Raw genomic sequence first — 15,281 nt, 5'->3', positions numbered from 1 at the left:
AGAAGTCTAACATGGCTACCCTTTGAAAGTTGTACAAGTGCTTGACATCCTTTGCTAAGCATAGAAAATCTCTCACAGTTCCAAACAAACACCCGTGACTTAATTGGGGGAGGAAATGAAATGTCTTTCCTGGTAACTTTAAAACCCTAGCAATGAAGATATCCAATTACTGATTGTTTTTTAGGAGCCTTTCTACCTTGTGTGCAGGGAATTAGTTGTACCTGACCCAGATAACGTTTGTCCAACAAATGCATATCTTGTTGTAAGGAAGTTACAGTTTAAGAATGGCTGTCTGGCAGAGAAAATATGGTTCTTCTGCCATCCATTCAGAGCCAAACTAGACAAGAATGGTTAGGATTCCCTTGAAGATTGGAGAAGGATCCCTGGGTTATGAACTCATCATTATACCTAGTACTTGGGATGCATTTCAGACTATACATTGGCTGTCTTTTCAGAGTTAGTTCCTATTCATAAAATAAAGGGTGAGTTAAGCTTCTCTCTAACATGGTAGGCATGTTTCACTTATTTGCAACAGGCCAAAAATCAAAGCTTTTCCACAATTGCCTTCACATGCTAGTGGCAGCATCCTTACAGAATCTGTTTGGGAATGGATGACCCTCATCTTATCAGATTTGCTTTACACTCTTTTTTCTACAGCCATTTAGGCGTAAGAGACCCTGTCAATGGAATACTCTCGGGTAAATGACTTTCTCTCCCCCTGCCTTTTTTTGCAATGTGGTGAAGGTATGAAAGATTAACTTTTGAAAGGGCATAGTAAGTATCAGTCTGGGTTGGGGCAGAATGGGTATTGTGTGGGTGGTTGTTTGAAATACAGATTTCAAGAAGAAATTTGTGAGCTTTCATGTAATATAAACTTAGGGCAAAAGCTGAGGTAAAATTTAAATAGAACTTAACAGCAGCTTATCCATACATGGCATGAATTGGTTCAGAGAATTGCCTACTATATGCATGTACATACCAGCTAGTCAAATGCAGGCCAGTGTGTCCTTCTCCCTCTATCATTGCTTTAAGTGGGCTGTTTTGTTTTTAGGCAGAAAATATAGCCTTTAGTTTTAAATATTACAGAATTATGTGGGAAACAATCTAGAGAATACATTTTAAGGAGTCAATTAGTCATTCTTCATAATGCCCTGACCCAGATAACCCAGGCAAGCCCAATTCCATAAGATCTTGGACCCTAAGCTGGGAATGGTCATGATTAGTATTTGGATAGGAGGCCTCCAAGGATTTGGATGGTGTTCCTCCAAGGGACTTTAGGGGTCATGACATGGAGGCAGGCAATGGAAAACCATTTCCAAATGTTCCTTGGCTGCCAGACAATCATAAGGTCTCCTGGCTACACTACACACACCATACGATAAATAAATTCCTCATAATGTGTGAGGGCATATCAGTGCTACATGTTTCATAATACCAGAGACAGTTGATCTATGTGTCTTCATGCCCATCTTCTCCTTTCAATTAGTTACAGAATCTGTGGGACCAATGGCAAGGGATGTGGACAGCCTGGTTCTGTGCATGAAGGCTCTCTTATGTGATTACATGTTCCAGCTGGACCCCACTGTGCCACCTATGCTTTTTAATGAAGAGGTAGATTAACAGTTAGGCTACAAGGCATATTCTGTGAGAATACTGGGTGCACTCAGTCCCCAAGGATCCTCAAGGGGCAGACCTTGGTTATGAATCTGGCAGACTTTATAAGAGCTCCCAGCAGGGTTGTCAGCTCTTTGTTGGGAAATGCCTGGAAATTTAGGAGGTGGAGAATGGAGAGGGCGGGATTAGCAGAGGGAACCTAAGCAGGGCATAATGCCATAGAGTCCATTTTCCAAAGTGGCCATTTACTCTAGATAAACAGATCACCACAACTTGGAAACTAGCTGTAATTATGGGTGCTCTTCAGCCATGTCCTCAAGACTGACAACTTTTGTATCTGCCTCAGCTGGACACTTTTAGCTTGAATTTCTAGAATCAGATTTGACAGAGATCACTGATCTCCTGGAATCAGTCCAAACCCATTTAAAGCTGCTTGGAGCCCTTGTTCAGTTGTGTGTTTGTGTGTGGGCTCGTTGGTTTTAATTTGTGCAACTGTATGTGTAGAAATCCTTTTTCTGTTCCTCACATAGCCTCATTCTGAATTAGGGCCCCACACAACTTTCATTAATCTCAAAAAGTTTAAACAATGATTTACCACATGAGTAATTTACATATGTCATCTAAGGTCAGTGTTTAAAGTTAGATTTGCTTGGGCAGTTGACAAGGAAATTGCAGAAGTGTGAGTGCTCCCATTATCTTATGCTTTGAGAACGTTTTAATTCAACCCCCTCACTGACTGTACTTCCAGTAGATTTTGATTTCTGTAGAGAGAAGCAAGTCTAATATAGAATTGTATAGAGACCAGTCAGAAGTAAGTGTGAAGCAGATGGGACTGTTAGTCACCTGACATCTCTTTGCTCCCTTACTTTTTGGCCATCATCTGTTATAATGCAAACACGTGACATGATGTCAGCATCTCATGCCACATCATTGGCTGTTGGAAATGTAGGACGAGTCCACACCAATGGATGAGTGGTGGGTCAGGGCAAATTCCTGGTGCAGAAAAGGTCAGACTGTATCATCTGAAAGTTCTCTTTTGTTTTCTAGATATACTGTAGCACTGCTCCACTCCGGATTGGGTATTATGATACTGATGGCTATTTCTTGCTCCCTCCCTGCATGAGGCGGGCTGTGCATGAGACTAAGAATCTTCTCAAAGAAGCTGGTCATACGGTATGTACATTTGGTGTTCCTGCTTACATTCCTCTGCATGGATCAAGTAGGAATATTGTTTCCAATATGAATGGTTATATTGCTATAGTGTGTATGTTAAGTGCTGTCAAGTTACTTCTGACTTATGGCCACCCTATGAATTACTGACCTCCAAAGAGGTCTATCAGACCTTACAAGCTGAGGACTGTGGATTCCTTGACAGACTCAATCCATCTCATGTTGGGACTTGAGCCAAGGAATAGGAAATCCTGAACAATGTCAATTTCTTCCTTGTCAAAGTTATCGTTGTGAGAGCCAGTTTGGTGTAGTGGTTAGGAGTGTGGACTTCTAATCTGGCATGCCGGGTTCGATTCTGCGCTCCCCCACATGCAACCAGCTGGGTGACCTTGGGCTCACCACGGCACTGATAAAACTGTTCTGACCGAGCAGTGATATCAGGGCTCTCTCAGCCTCACCCACCTCACAGGGTGTCTGTTGTGGGGAGAGGAATGGGAAGGCGACTGTAAGCCGCTTTGAGCCTCCTTTGGGTAGGGAAAAGCAGCATATAAGAACCAACTCTTCTTCTTCTTCTTCTAATTCCTCAAGAGTCATTAGTTTAGTCATCTTGATGTTCAACTGTAATCCTGCTTTGACACTTTCTGCTTTGAACTTTATAAGTAGTCATTGTCTGACACTTTTGCCAGTTAGGGGTGGGATATAAATTAAATAATAAGCAAGCAAACAAACAAACAAATAAATAAATAGTATAATATTACTGAATATTACTTTTTTCCAGCTGGTTCATTTCACACCACCATCAGTGCCCTATGTCATGGATGAACTTTTTATCAAAGGCCTTTTTGCTGATGGAGGCTCAACTCTATTGGCCATGTTGTAAGTAAAAAGGAGCCCTGATGGGTAACAAGAACCTTGGGTGAAAACAGTTTAAAACAGACTCTGATTTAATAAAAATTGCTTTTGTATTAACAATACTACTTTGTGACATAACAGGAAACTGGCCTCCAAGAAGTGAAAGATGTTATCACTATGTCTGATTTGTCCAGTCTCTATGCTCCAAGTTTATCTGATCTAGAACAAACATTTAATCAATCTGATTGGTTGATGTACTTTTCCATTGATCTAGCAGAAAGCAGTGCATGCATGAAAACTTTCTGGCTTTGTATGCCCAGACTTCTAATGGTGGCCAGGATTGTTTTTCAAAACATTAAAGTTGATGTACAAGATTTTCTTCTCATCCTTCCTACATAATGTTTTAGCATTTATTTCATAATTAATTTCTATATATTTTATTTGGTGTTTTGTTCTGATAAATGAAATAGCCAAAATGTAAAACTGTAATTATTACAAAAATTCAAACTGGAATTTTCTTGAGGCAAGGAAATAGCTAAATTTAAGTTTACTAAGAGACACGCTTTTGTAATTTTGGGTCAAACTTGGGAACCAAATTATTGCTTATTTGTAAGATGGTTAGCAGTGCTTTCTTCTAATGTTGTTGCAAAATAATAGGATAACTGGGTCCAAATGAAAATTTAAATGAGAAGCATTATTATGTTGGGGTGGGGTGAGGGATACTCAGCTAGTCCAAGTCATCCTGGAGAAGGAGAAGAAAGGAAACAGGGTCACCTGGATTATACTCAGGTTCCCACATATGCAGGGAGGTTACCCCTGGCTAACCCAAATGCTGCAGTGTAGGAGAAGCACTATGAGTGTTACAGTTAGCAACTTAGCATGCTTGCACAAATGCTTAAAGTGCATAAATCTTTTCTTAATAGGATGCTTCCCGCTGTTTTTAACCTGGGAGCTGCTCTTCTGACTCCTCCTGACATGTGGCTCAGATGTATCTACAGGCCTCCCCTGTAGAAGCTGTATTCTTATAATCCTGGATTTGTGATGCTGAAATTAGTGGGCCATTTGTGATAGGGATTAGTATTTTTTAATTTAGGCTTCTTTCTCTACTTTTAACTGCAACCTGAGTGTGAACTGGGTCTGTATGAATAAGTGTAAGTTTTACTTTTGCAATATATTTCTTGGGATTTTATTTTACTGCATGTAATATCATACTTCTTTCATTATGGACCTCTGACCTAGATGCCTGTCTGCACAAACCTCTCCATTGATTCTTAAAATGGAAGTCAAGCTGCCATTGAACATGAGAGCTACAGCAGACCATGGAATTAAAGGGGGGAGGGAACCTGTCTGCTTTTCCTGCTCTTTTAGAGACTGGTTGACAATAAATGTTCCTTGCTTTCCATTTGCTCCCTTCCTAGTTGTGGTCTGATTGTTTCCTTTCACAAAATAAAAGTGGCTTCCTTTGCAAATCTCCCTCCCCCCTCCCTTTCTGTCAGTCAGCCATTATGTCAGTCTATTAGAATGAATGACAGAAATGCCCATTGGAAACAATGGGAGAGGCCCAAAGGCCCATTGAATAAAATGGGAGTCAGGAATGCAAGTGGACTTTTAGATAGCCTCCACTGAAATGTTACAGCACACAAAAGTTGCAATGAGAATGTGGAACAGGTTGCAAGAAATCTACCCTGGGCCTGGAACAGCAGCCTCTAGAGTAAAGTGACTGTGATGACAATGGTGGTCCCAGGGCCCAGATAAAATGCTCTGGGATTTGAATGGCAGTCCCAGTTTCAGACTGCTGCCTCCAGTTCCAGGAGCAATCATTCCACTCTGGATCCAGATGCTATTGTAAGGCTATGTTCCCGGCCAAGAGCAGGAATTTCTAAATCCATTCTGCATGTTTTGATGTAATTTTTGTTGCTGTAATGGATTTCAGTGGAGCCCATGACTTGTCCATTGGTATTCTCATTTCCTAGGCTTATCTCCATAACTCTGGTTTGTCAAAGTATGTCTCTCAGCCTTTGTTCCCTTGCAGTAAAATGGGAATTACTGTAATAGTTCCAGAAAGCTGCTGTCAGGATACGTGAATTTGCAAATCTGAAACACAAGAGTACAAGATCGATTACTAACCACAGGAAGTTTTTTGGGATAATATCAGAATCCAGAGTCCATAAGACATATATGATCCTACATGAGAATGTAGAAGAATAAAGATTAGGACTTGTTGATATTTTCAAGCTGACTTCAGATGTTTAACAGACAGTGATAGGTTTCATGTGAACAAGTCGTGCAAATGTCTGACTCCTCTTCTAAATGGCCGGTTAGATTCAGATCATCCCTCCCACATTCTTTTATTATTATTATTATTGTATATGAAGCGCTTACAGAAATATGAAAAAAGGAAAAACAACCAGCTAGCAAAGCAATTATTGATTCACATGAGAGTATAGTCTGTTATTATCTTAAGAAGTATATAATCAGTTCCCATAGCATATTAGTCCTAGCCTAAAAGTTACTGCTGTCTTTCTTAGCAAAGTAATTATTGATACATATGAGAGTATACTCTGTTATTATCTTAAGTAGTATATAGTCAGTTCCCATCGCATGTTAGCCCTAACCTAAAAGTTACTGCTGTCTTTCTTAAGAAAGACCAGGTAATTGCTCCACTGTTCATCACATTCTTCAGGTGGTCGCAAAAAATGAAATTGTGCTCTTTTCCATGATGTATCTACTGGTAGGTCCTGAAAGATTTGTGCTTCTTGATCCACCAAATTCAGCGGCGTCTCCTGATGTTTTTTGAGTGGATTGATTCTTGCAGCCTAGATGTCTAATGGTTGTTTCTTGTGTGCGGCCGCCTTTGAATAGATTCTGTATACTTTGTCAATCCAAATCTCTTCCTCTTCTAAGTAGTCTTCCAGGCTTTTGGTGATTTCCTTCCTCAGGTCTGTTTTCCCAAATTCTTCCGATACGCCTTTGATTTTTATGTTCCTAACTTTAGATTCTACTTCCAGGACTTCGGATTTGTCTTCTGCCACTCTCTCCCACTCCTGTTGATTAGCTTCCAGACATTGGATTCTTGTTTGGTGTGTTGCCAGCTGAGTTGTGTTTTCATTAGCTATTTTTTTCAAACCATCGATTATGTCTGAGAGCTCTTTCTTGGTATCTTGAATCTCCTTTTCAATCTTTTTGACTACTTTCAATATCTCTGAATTGCCCTTGCATATTAGGTGATACATCTGTGCATTGGTTAGGTTTTCCATTGCAGTATTTAACAACTCCACAGAATGCATACACCACCATATAGTCACAAATCACAGACAGGGCGTCTCGCGAGAGTTTGGGCAATCAGGAATTATCAGTTAGTCAATCTCTGTATTCTGTCGACATCTCCCGCTGGGCTCTCCTTAATACATTCTTAAGCTCTTTCTTTTGTTTATTTTAACAAGTGTATTTATCTAGCTTGCCTCCCGTTCGAAGAAAGAATTCCCTTGCGAATTGGTTAGGGGGGAAGAAGGGGGGCTAGTGCCTGGCTTTAAAGAAAAAGAAAGCATACAGAGAACTCACAGTCTTTGCGTCAGGCTTCCACTCTTGTCTTAATTGTTCAAAGCTGGGAAGAGATAGCCTGGGAAGAATGCAGGATTTTATGCAGCTGGTCATTTCAGGATTAGAAAGTTGTTTTCGACAAGGACACCATTATGGCCCCAAGCACAAGCAGCGGTAATCTGAAGAACTTAGTCTCCGCGGATCTGTAGGACCCTCAGGATGCCGTTCCCGGTTCCTCGGGTGACCAGCAAGCGAGGTTTGTTCACCTCGCTCAGTTCTACCAGGTGCTTCTGATCCTGGCCCTCTGCTTGGCTCGGGAGCTCGTTACAGAACGGGCTAGCACAGCGCCATTTTCAGTTGTCTCCTCTCCCACATTCTTTTGACCATGAGAATTTGTATATAGATTAAGTTGTTATATATATGCGCCTTCAGGTGCAACACCTGCTTGTTTGAGGTGCATGCTGGATGGGGAAGGCATATGGGCTACTTTTCCATTGCACACTGCTTAACACTGTCATACCATGGCCATCTAAACTGGGCTGTTGGAGAGGGTGTTGTGTTTATCATAATACTGTGTCTTTTAGCATAGAAAATATCCTTGGTTAGTCTAATGAATAATCAGATTTTGCTATATACAAAACAAGCTTCTTGCCTTCTCTCTTGGGCCTTACAGTGGAAAAGACATAATAGATCCAAGTTTGAAACACCAAGTGAATTTCCTGAGAATCCCAAATTTGGTGAAGAAGGTTTTGGCTAAAATCATCAAACCATGGGTGAGTCTGTGATCATTTAAGCTTAGTCTGTGACAGGCTGTCTCTACCAAACTGAGCGAGGAACTGGGTGGTTGGTAAAATGGTGGAACACCTGTATAATTTTACTTTGTTCTGTTATAGTGTATTGTGTTTATTGTTTTAAATGTTTGATTTACTGCTGTGAGGTAAGTTTTGTGGTACACAAGTAGAATATGCAGCAAAAAATCTTCTACCCTCCCCCTGCTTAGCGGACTCCCAAAAGTGTTGTGCTTCTGGGGAGAGTTGGAAGGGGGCTGGGGAGTTGTTCTAGCCCCTTTGGAGGGTGCCTCAGATCTTAACCATCCTGGCCTCAACCAAAGACCTGGTGGAAGAACTTCATATTACAGACCCTGAGGAACTGAAAAAGGTCCAACAGGGCCCTCAGCTCTCCTGGGATCTCATTCCACCAGGTCGGGGCCAGGCCCAAAAAGGCCCAGGATAAGGCAGGTGGACTTCCCAAGGGTTCAAGAAACAGATCAGCAGCATAGGTAAAACAGAAACCTTGCTGAGGCTCATGAATTTAGGGAGTTGTTTCAACTTTCTTTGATACTTCAAGCATTAACGGACTATTACCTATTAGCCACTACTTTGGATCCTAACACACACTTTTCAGAGTCTCAGGCAGAGTTCAATGAAAACCTACTGAGGAAGGTCAACACCTGAAATTCTAAGGCTTTGGATCGCCTTTAATGATTTGTGTGTATGTTCCTTTACTAATAATGTGACAAGAATCTAAATTTCTACCCAACTTTGTTTTTGTTTCAGTTCCCACGACTGGCCAGCCATCTAAATGCATTGTGTGGAGTGAGGTAAGAGGCTCAGTCTGTTCCTAAAAATCTACCGAAACAAGAATCTTGCAGGATGATATTAAGTGACATTTTCAGGCTCACTGAGCCATACTCCACTTCCTGTAGTTAGCTCAAAATCCATCAACAATGGTGAGCTGTTTTTTTAAAAAAAATAATGCTTCATGTATTAATGTAGTTTTCATGAAGGCACCAGATAAAATTTTGGAAATAATGGACATTTTGGATGTGGTGTTAAATAATAAAAGCCATCTGTTATGTTCTGTCAGTCACTAACCTCCAGTTTGGGCCTGGAGATCTCCTGGAATTGCAACTGCATAGATCCGTTCCCCTGGAGAAAATGGTTACTTTGAAGGACAGTTTCCATGGCAATTTACCATAGCCTCCCCAGGATCCACCCACAAATCTTCAGTAATTGTGCATCCCAGAACTGGCCACCACGCTAGTTCTAAAGTGTTGACCAATCTTTAAAATAAGATATATCTGGCATGTTTGATATGCATATACTTTTGTTACCTGTTCAACAGAATGGCAGTCCTCTGTCATTTTAATATATTTGATGTTTGTTGTATACTGTAGGTCTGTGAAGTCCCTGTGGGAGCAGCATGGCAAAGTGCAGGTGAATTTTTTAATTGGATGCAAATGGGAAACCACAGCTTAACTTGTACTGAGAAAGCAAAGAGAAAATTTGTATTGAGAAACCAATGAAGGAAATGAGATATGTGCATTTTTCTTCAAGGAGGTGCATCCAGGTTCAACAAGAGCAAGTCTGCTTCTCTTCTTGGCTGGGAATAATTGTCCCTGGAGTGGGGACCAGCCCATGGGCCGTGGGGGGGGGGGAGTGGGAGGATAACACAGACATATGCTGGGAAGAACTGATGACAACTCTATTAAATACAGGTGGTGCAGTACAGGCCGGGGACAGTGGCTGCAGCTGACATCCCAAATGCTGCCTGCACTTTCTCCAACCTGCTTATTGGGGTAACAGGGCAGAGGGCTAGAAGAGGCAAAAACTGCTATTCCTAGCCAGCACAGTCCTCCTTGGGGCAGTTGGCTGTCCTCTGCTCTGCTCCTTTGGGTCATGCAGGAAGCCCTCCTAAGCAACCTGCATTATGTTCCCCAGCCAATGCCTAAATGCCAGAAGCCAGTTGTAAAAGTTATGCTTTTTTTTAACAGTGCAGACAAGTATACACAATAAATGCATTTGTTGCTATGGAGAAAGTGAAAACTCTAGGGCCTATCAGCCAGTTAGCTCTGGGTAAAATTCCTTGCTGGCCCTGTTAACCAGCAGCCCACTGCAGTCATAGCAAAGTATGAAAACACAGAAAACAAACCTGACAAGCAAGAGGTAGGAGGGTGGCTCTTTGCTGAGAGAGCTGCTGAATGCCAAGTGCCTCTTCAGCCTGCTGCTTTCATTCTGAGCTGTGAACCAGAAAGAAACTTGCATCCCACAGGTCTGCAAGTCTCACCCATCAGGTGATTGGCTGACCTCTGGAGCAGGCTGCAGGGGGCTGCTTGAGCATTGATTGGCTGACAGCCAGTGCTGGGCACAATTGCTCAAAATCATCCATGTTCCCTGCCTCCTTACTCAAGCATAAATGATGCCCCAGCTCATGGCTGGAGCTATACTTATGGCCATAGGACATCCCAGTCTGTATGAATTTTGTACCATAAAAATCCAAAACTCAGTCACATAAACTGTAAACCTGCAAGAAAATACATGTTCTTTGACAAATGAAAAATGGACTCAAGTTGCATAATAGTGGTTCAGCCCTCACTGGAAACATTCTTTATAAGCAAACCTGGAGTACAGCAACTGATTGACTAGATTCATGAGGCTCTCTGGGCCATCCTTTTTCTTCAATGGTCGCTAGGCTTATACCACACGCCACAGTAAAGAACCAAGCCTCAGGGCTGTGTTTTAGTAGGTACTGAGATGTAGAACTGGTTTTATGTATCCTAAACATGAACATATATATTAAATGTCTCAGAAAACTAGTGGCAATCTGTAGCAGTGTTAGCAGCACTGTGTGGCTACTGGTCTCAGAAACTGCAGGTAATCTAATGTTCAGTGCATAGAGATGAAATGAGATGATGCATTTCCACATGAACACTAAAAACAAAAAAATTGGGCAGAGCTTTCCCACATCTCCATCCATTACTTCAATTCACTCTCATTCCTGAAAGATTACTCCTGAGATTTCAGGATCTACACAGAGGCACAGCTATGATGGTTGGTGGACTGGAACAAAGAAGGACAAGAGAATTAAATCCCTTCCAGAGGAAGTGCATGGGCAGAACAGGAAGGAAGAGCAATTATATTCCTCCATATAGTTTCCACAACTGATCCTTTCAAGGTCAGAAACAGCTGCAGCAATGGGGAGGAACACAGAAGAACAATACCTTTTGCCAGAGAGTGATAGGACACTGCTCAACAAACCAATGGCATGCTGGTCAATCTCAGTGCTCTTCCTTTGGTACTTCCTTTGTCAGACTGTGGTTGAAGATAAGAAGTGGGGATGTGATTGAAACTGAATCTGGACAAGCTTGAAACTGTGATTAGTTGATCTTGTTCAATGAGGATGGGGCTGGGACTCCGATCTTTGAGGGGGCTCTTACCTGTGGTCACTCTGGTTCACAGCCTTGGGATGTGTTGAGTTCACAGCTGTTTGTGAACACAGAAATCAGCCTTGAACCTGACAGAAATATACAAAGCAACCTTATGATTTGGCTCTTCCTAATTTCAGCACTAGACTATTGGAATGGACTTTGCATAGTCAACTCTTGATAATAGTTCTGTAAATTTGGCAAACAGGGCAGCTTCCTTTCTGTCAAGGATAAATTACTTAAATATCTGTAGTATCATTGTTATGGATTCTGGACTCACTTTCAGCTGTAAGTTGAGTCTGTGTAGCCTTCAGTGATCTGAGCCCTTAAAAGCTCCCTTGAATGAATATTAATCAACTTGTATGCTCTTACAGTGAGCATAATTGATTTACTTTCAGTGGAACCATTCTGAGTATCTTTTTAACAACAGAGAAGCAAAACAATGCCATAGCACTGATAGGAATTTTACATTAGTGGGAGGAGATCCAGTAATGTTCTTCTCAAATACGAACCACTGCAAAGTCTAAGGAACCTAGTTTAAATGCTTCCAGATCTCTTTAATTGTTGTTGCATTTCACAATCAGGCTTATCGTAAGAAGTTTATTGATGAATGGACAAAGTGCAAGTTAGATGTTGTCCTATGTCCAGTTCTGGGTCCTGCCTTCACTCTTAGATATCCTGGCAAACTACTGGGTAAGTGTCATGTTTTGAGGGTATATCACTAAAATCTGGACATATTCCATGTTACTGAAATCTGGACATATCCCATGTTACTTGAACCTGTTCTGCCAGGCCAAGTGAGAAAATAGCTGTGAACAAAGCAGCTCCTGCTTTCAACTCTGAGTATATTGGCATGACCCATGCCTGATTTTCATGGCTAGGCTTGACACTGATCCACCTGTGAGCAATCTCCCCTGGGGGGCTTTTAGGAGTGAGTAGCAGCTGCTGGACAGAGTGGGAGACATTTTAACCCTTTTCTCCCTCACAATTTACCCAGTCTCACCCCCTTCCTTATGTTTAAAGAGGGAAACATGCAGATATGTAATTTTCATTTTCTTCAGTTTTTACCAGTAGGCATTCTTGTCATTAATTTTAATACATCCCCTAATGGCAGAAGGACAGAAAGGGAAGAGGGGCAGAGTCACTTTGTGAAAGGAAACAAACAGGCCACAATAAGGAAGGATGACAAATGAAGAGTTTTCAGTAGAAAGATAAGAGATTTTTATTGTCTCTGTAAGATTAGAAACATACAGGCCTTTTTTTCAAATGTCATGGCCAGGAGATTTTTTGCTATCACCATTTTAGGAAAGCGTGGAGAGCGTGCTATGAGGCATCTAATCAGGGGTAAAATTGTCTCTCTGGGTCCAGTTCACGTTGAACTTGGAATGTCTGTAAATTATATGGAGGACAGTGCTGTGTAAATTTGGTACCATTATCTCCATAAGCCGTTGCCCCAGAGACCCTCATCTCCCTCCCCTGTCCTGAATTCTGAAACAGCACAGATTTGGTAATAGCCGACCTGACAATAAACAGTCATGGAAAAATCTCCCTTCCAAACCCTAGATTTGGAATTATAATAAAAATGTTCTCAATGCTCAACCCAAAAAATAACCAGGTTCCAGGCTCACGTTCTTTGCCATGAGTAGCATGAGGGTGTCTATGGCTTTGGTGCTTATTCTACTTGTTCTTGTACCTTTGCTCTACTATGTTTTTTCCCTTAGCTTGCATCTCTCTTCTTGCAAGAGTAGTAGTTCTGGGCTTGCAGCCACTAGATCTATCTGATTCAGCTACTAGTTGGCCTTGAAACAAATATTCTCCAGGAATATTAAGTACTAGGGGCAAAGCCTGTTGTCTCCAAGAATACAACGGGCACTAGAGCTTGGCAGTGGCAAGAGGAAGGGGAGGAGTTGTCCAGTCTGTAAGGGCATGGGATTGAATGTTGAGGCCTACTGCACAGAGTTGTTGTGCAGATGAAACAGGAGACAAAAATACCAGTTTCATCTGCAGAATAACGCTGTGCAGTGGCCTCAAACCTGCAGAGAGTTGCAAAGAAGAAAGACACATGGCTTGGCTGTGTCTAACCCCTGGCCAGAGCAGTATTTTAAGTGAGAAGGGGCTTTTCTGTGGCCTCCCTGTCAGCCAACTGTTTGGCAGAAGGGGAACCCCCCCCCCTCAAAAGGAAGGCCCTCAGGCTCCCCTGCGTTGCTCTTGGTAATGCCTCCCTCCCCTCAGCCAGGGCCTGTCAGAGGCTCCTTTGCAGGGGGGGGAGGGGGAGCACTCTGCTGCCTCCTGCCAGCTCTGTCAGGGTTCTGAGGCAATTTACAGTTGGACATGACAGTTAGGGCAGCCTTGGGGCAAAAAGGGCTGGCACAGCCTCTGTTCTCAACCCCCTTGGCAGTCCTACTGACCTCCTCTCCCTGCAGTGGTCAGGAGCAGACTGGCAGCCAGACTGGGCTGGGTGAATGGAATTTTGGTCTGTCCTGGTGAGGGGCCAATAGGAAGGCGCTTTGCGCGCCTCCCCATTAGCTGCTTGGCCCTGGATGGATACTCGGGGGGCCCAATCAGGAGCCACTTTGCGGCTCCTTATTGGGCCCTCTGAGTTTTTATCCTGGACAGGGCCCGCCATAACTCCTCCCCAGGTGGCCTTACCCTTTTATTTAACCGCAGGAGCGGTTAAAGATGCTTCTGAACCTGCACTTGCAGGACCTCAGTTATAATGGAGAAATATGTTTTCTCAGTTAGGTCCTTATATGAGAGGATGGTCAGGATAGTTGATGTATGTTATGCAGAATGCTATATCTAGATAGTGAAATTCCTGTTGGGAGGGCACTTTTACTAGGAAAGCTGCTGAGCTGATCTGTTGTGGAAAAGTCAGGAAGGGCAGTTGTGATTGAGCAGGGCAGATTAATGATTCAGTGTTGGAGAGGCAGGAGAAGATGACTGAAGGAGGGAAACGGAACATTGCTAGACAAAATCAGTGAGGAAAGAACAATAATGCCCCAAATATGGCTGAGGAGGGGTTTTATTTTGGTCGTCCTGAATTTCACACATGTAAAAACAAGAAGCTGCTGTTACCCATGATCTTAAGCCTTTGTTAACAATTGTCTGGTGAAGCCACAAGCTTGTGTATAGCATTGAAACAGAGCTGAGGCTGAAACCTTGATGGGTTTTAAACTATTTATAACATCACATATTTGCTACCTGCTCTGGAAGGACACAGAGAAAGACAGCCAATCTTACTGCAGTCAGATGACCCTTATTGTGGCTTGTTCCTAGATTCCATCGTAGTTCTGTTGTGTGTGTTCTCTTTGCCAGCTGCTGTCTCATCTACCATGTTATACAACGTCTTGAACTTTCCTGCTGGAGTTGTGCCTGTCACCACAGTGACAGCAGATGATGATGAAGAGTTCCAACACCACCAAGGACAACATGGTGATCCCTGGGACAAGAAACTGAAAAAGGTCTGTCTGGATTGAGGTGGCATTAGCAGGAGATATTTTAATATTCCATGATTTCTCACGCTCCATTATTTGAAAGTGGATGTCAAAGTGTATAGCCCCCAAAGTTGGTACTTGATTTTCAGAGGTGAAATTTGTCTTTTCATTTAACTGAAAAAGGCAGGTTTCAAGTTCTGAAGTTAACATAAAGCTTAGCAACTAATCTAAACCTGATTAAATTTGCACGTCTTCTGTCAAACCCTGACTGCAGGTCAGGGCTTTACTGTACCACTTCTCCTTATGATTATTCAGTAGTAATGTCTAGTTGAAGCAGATGCTTGATGCGATGTCATCATGCTCATTAAATTCCTAATGGCAAGAACAGTGACAAAAACAGAATGTCGTGCATGATCATTTAGCTAAATGGTAATGCCTGTAGATTCATGGAAGAGATGGAAGTCAGC

The 15,281-nt window shown here is 42.3% G+C and overlaps 1 protein-coding gene across 1 annotated transcript in view; it reads left to right on the top strand.

The window, feature by feature from the left end:
• Positions 1-15,281, top strand: part of LOC143835737 (vitamin D3 hydroxylase-associated protein-like) — a 29,236-nt gene that overhangs the window by 8,103 nt on the left and 5,852 nt on the right. The window contains exons 7-15 of the mRNA XM_077333877.1: positions 658-698; positions 1,487-1,611; positions 2,662-2,787; positions 3,563-3,660; positions 7,850-7,949; positions 8,733-8,776; positions 9,353-9,392; positions 11,965-12,073; positions 14,696-14,841. Coding sequence (XP_077189992.1) covers positions 658-698; positions 1,487-1,611; positions 2,662-2,787; positions 3,563-3,660; positions 7,850-7,949; positions 8,733-8,776; positions 9,353-9,392; positions 11,965-12,073; positions 14,696-14,841 — 829 coding nt within the window. The remainder of the gene's footprint in view (positions 1-657; positions 699-1,486; positions 1,612-2,661; positions 2,788-3,562; positions 3,661-7,849; positions 7,950-8,732; positions 8,777-9,352; positions 9,393-11,964; positions 12,074-14,695; positions 14,842-15,281) is intronic.

This window comes from Paroedura picta, chromosome 4, assembly GCF_049243985.1.
Source record: "Paroedura picta isolate Pp20150507F chromosome 4, Ppicta_v3.0, whole genome shotgun sequence".
Lineage (NCBI taxonomy): Eukaryota > Metazoa > Chordata > Lepidosauria > Squamata > Gekkonidae > Paroedura > Paroedura picta.
Note: the sequence above shows the minus strand (reverse complement) of the source record. Positions and strands in the feature narration are given on the sequence as shown.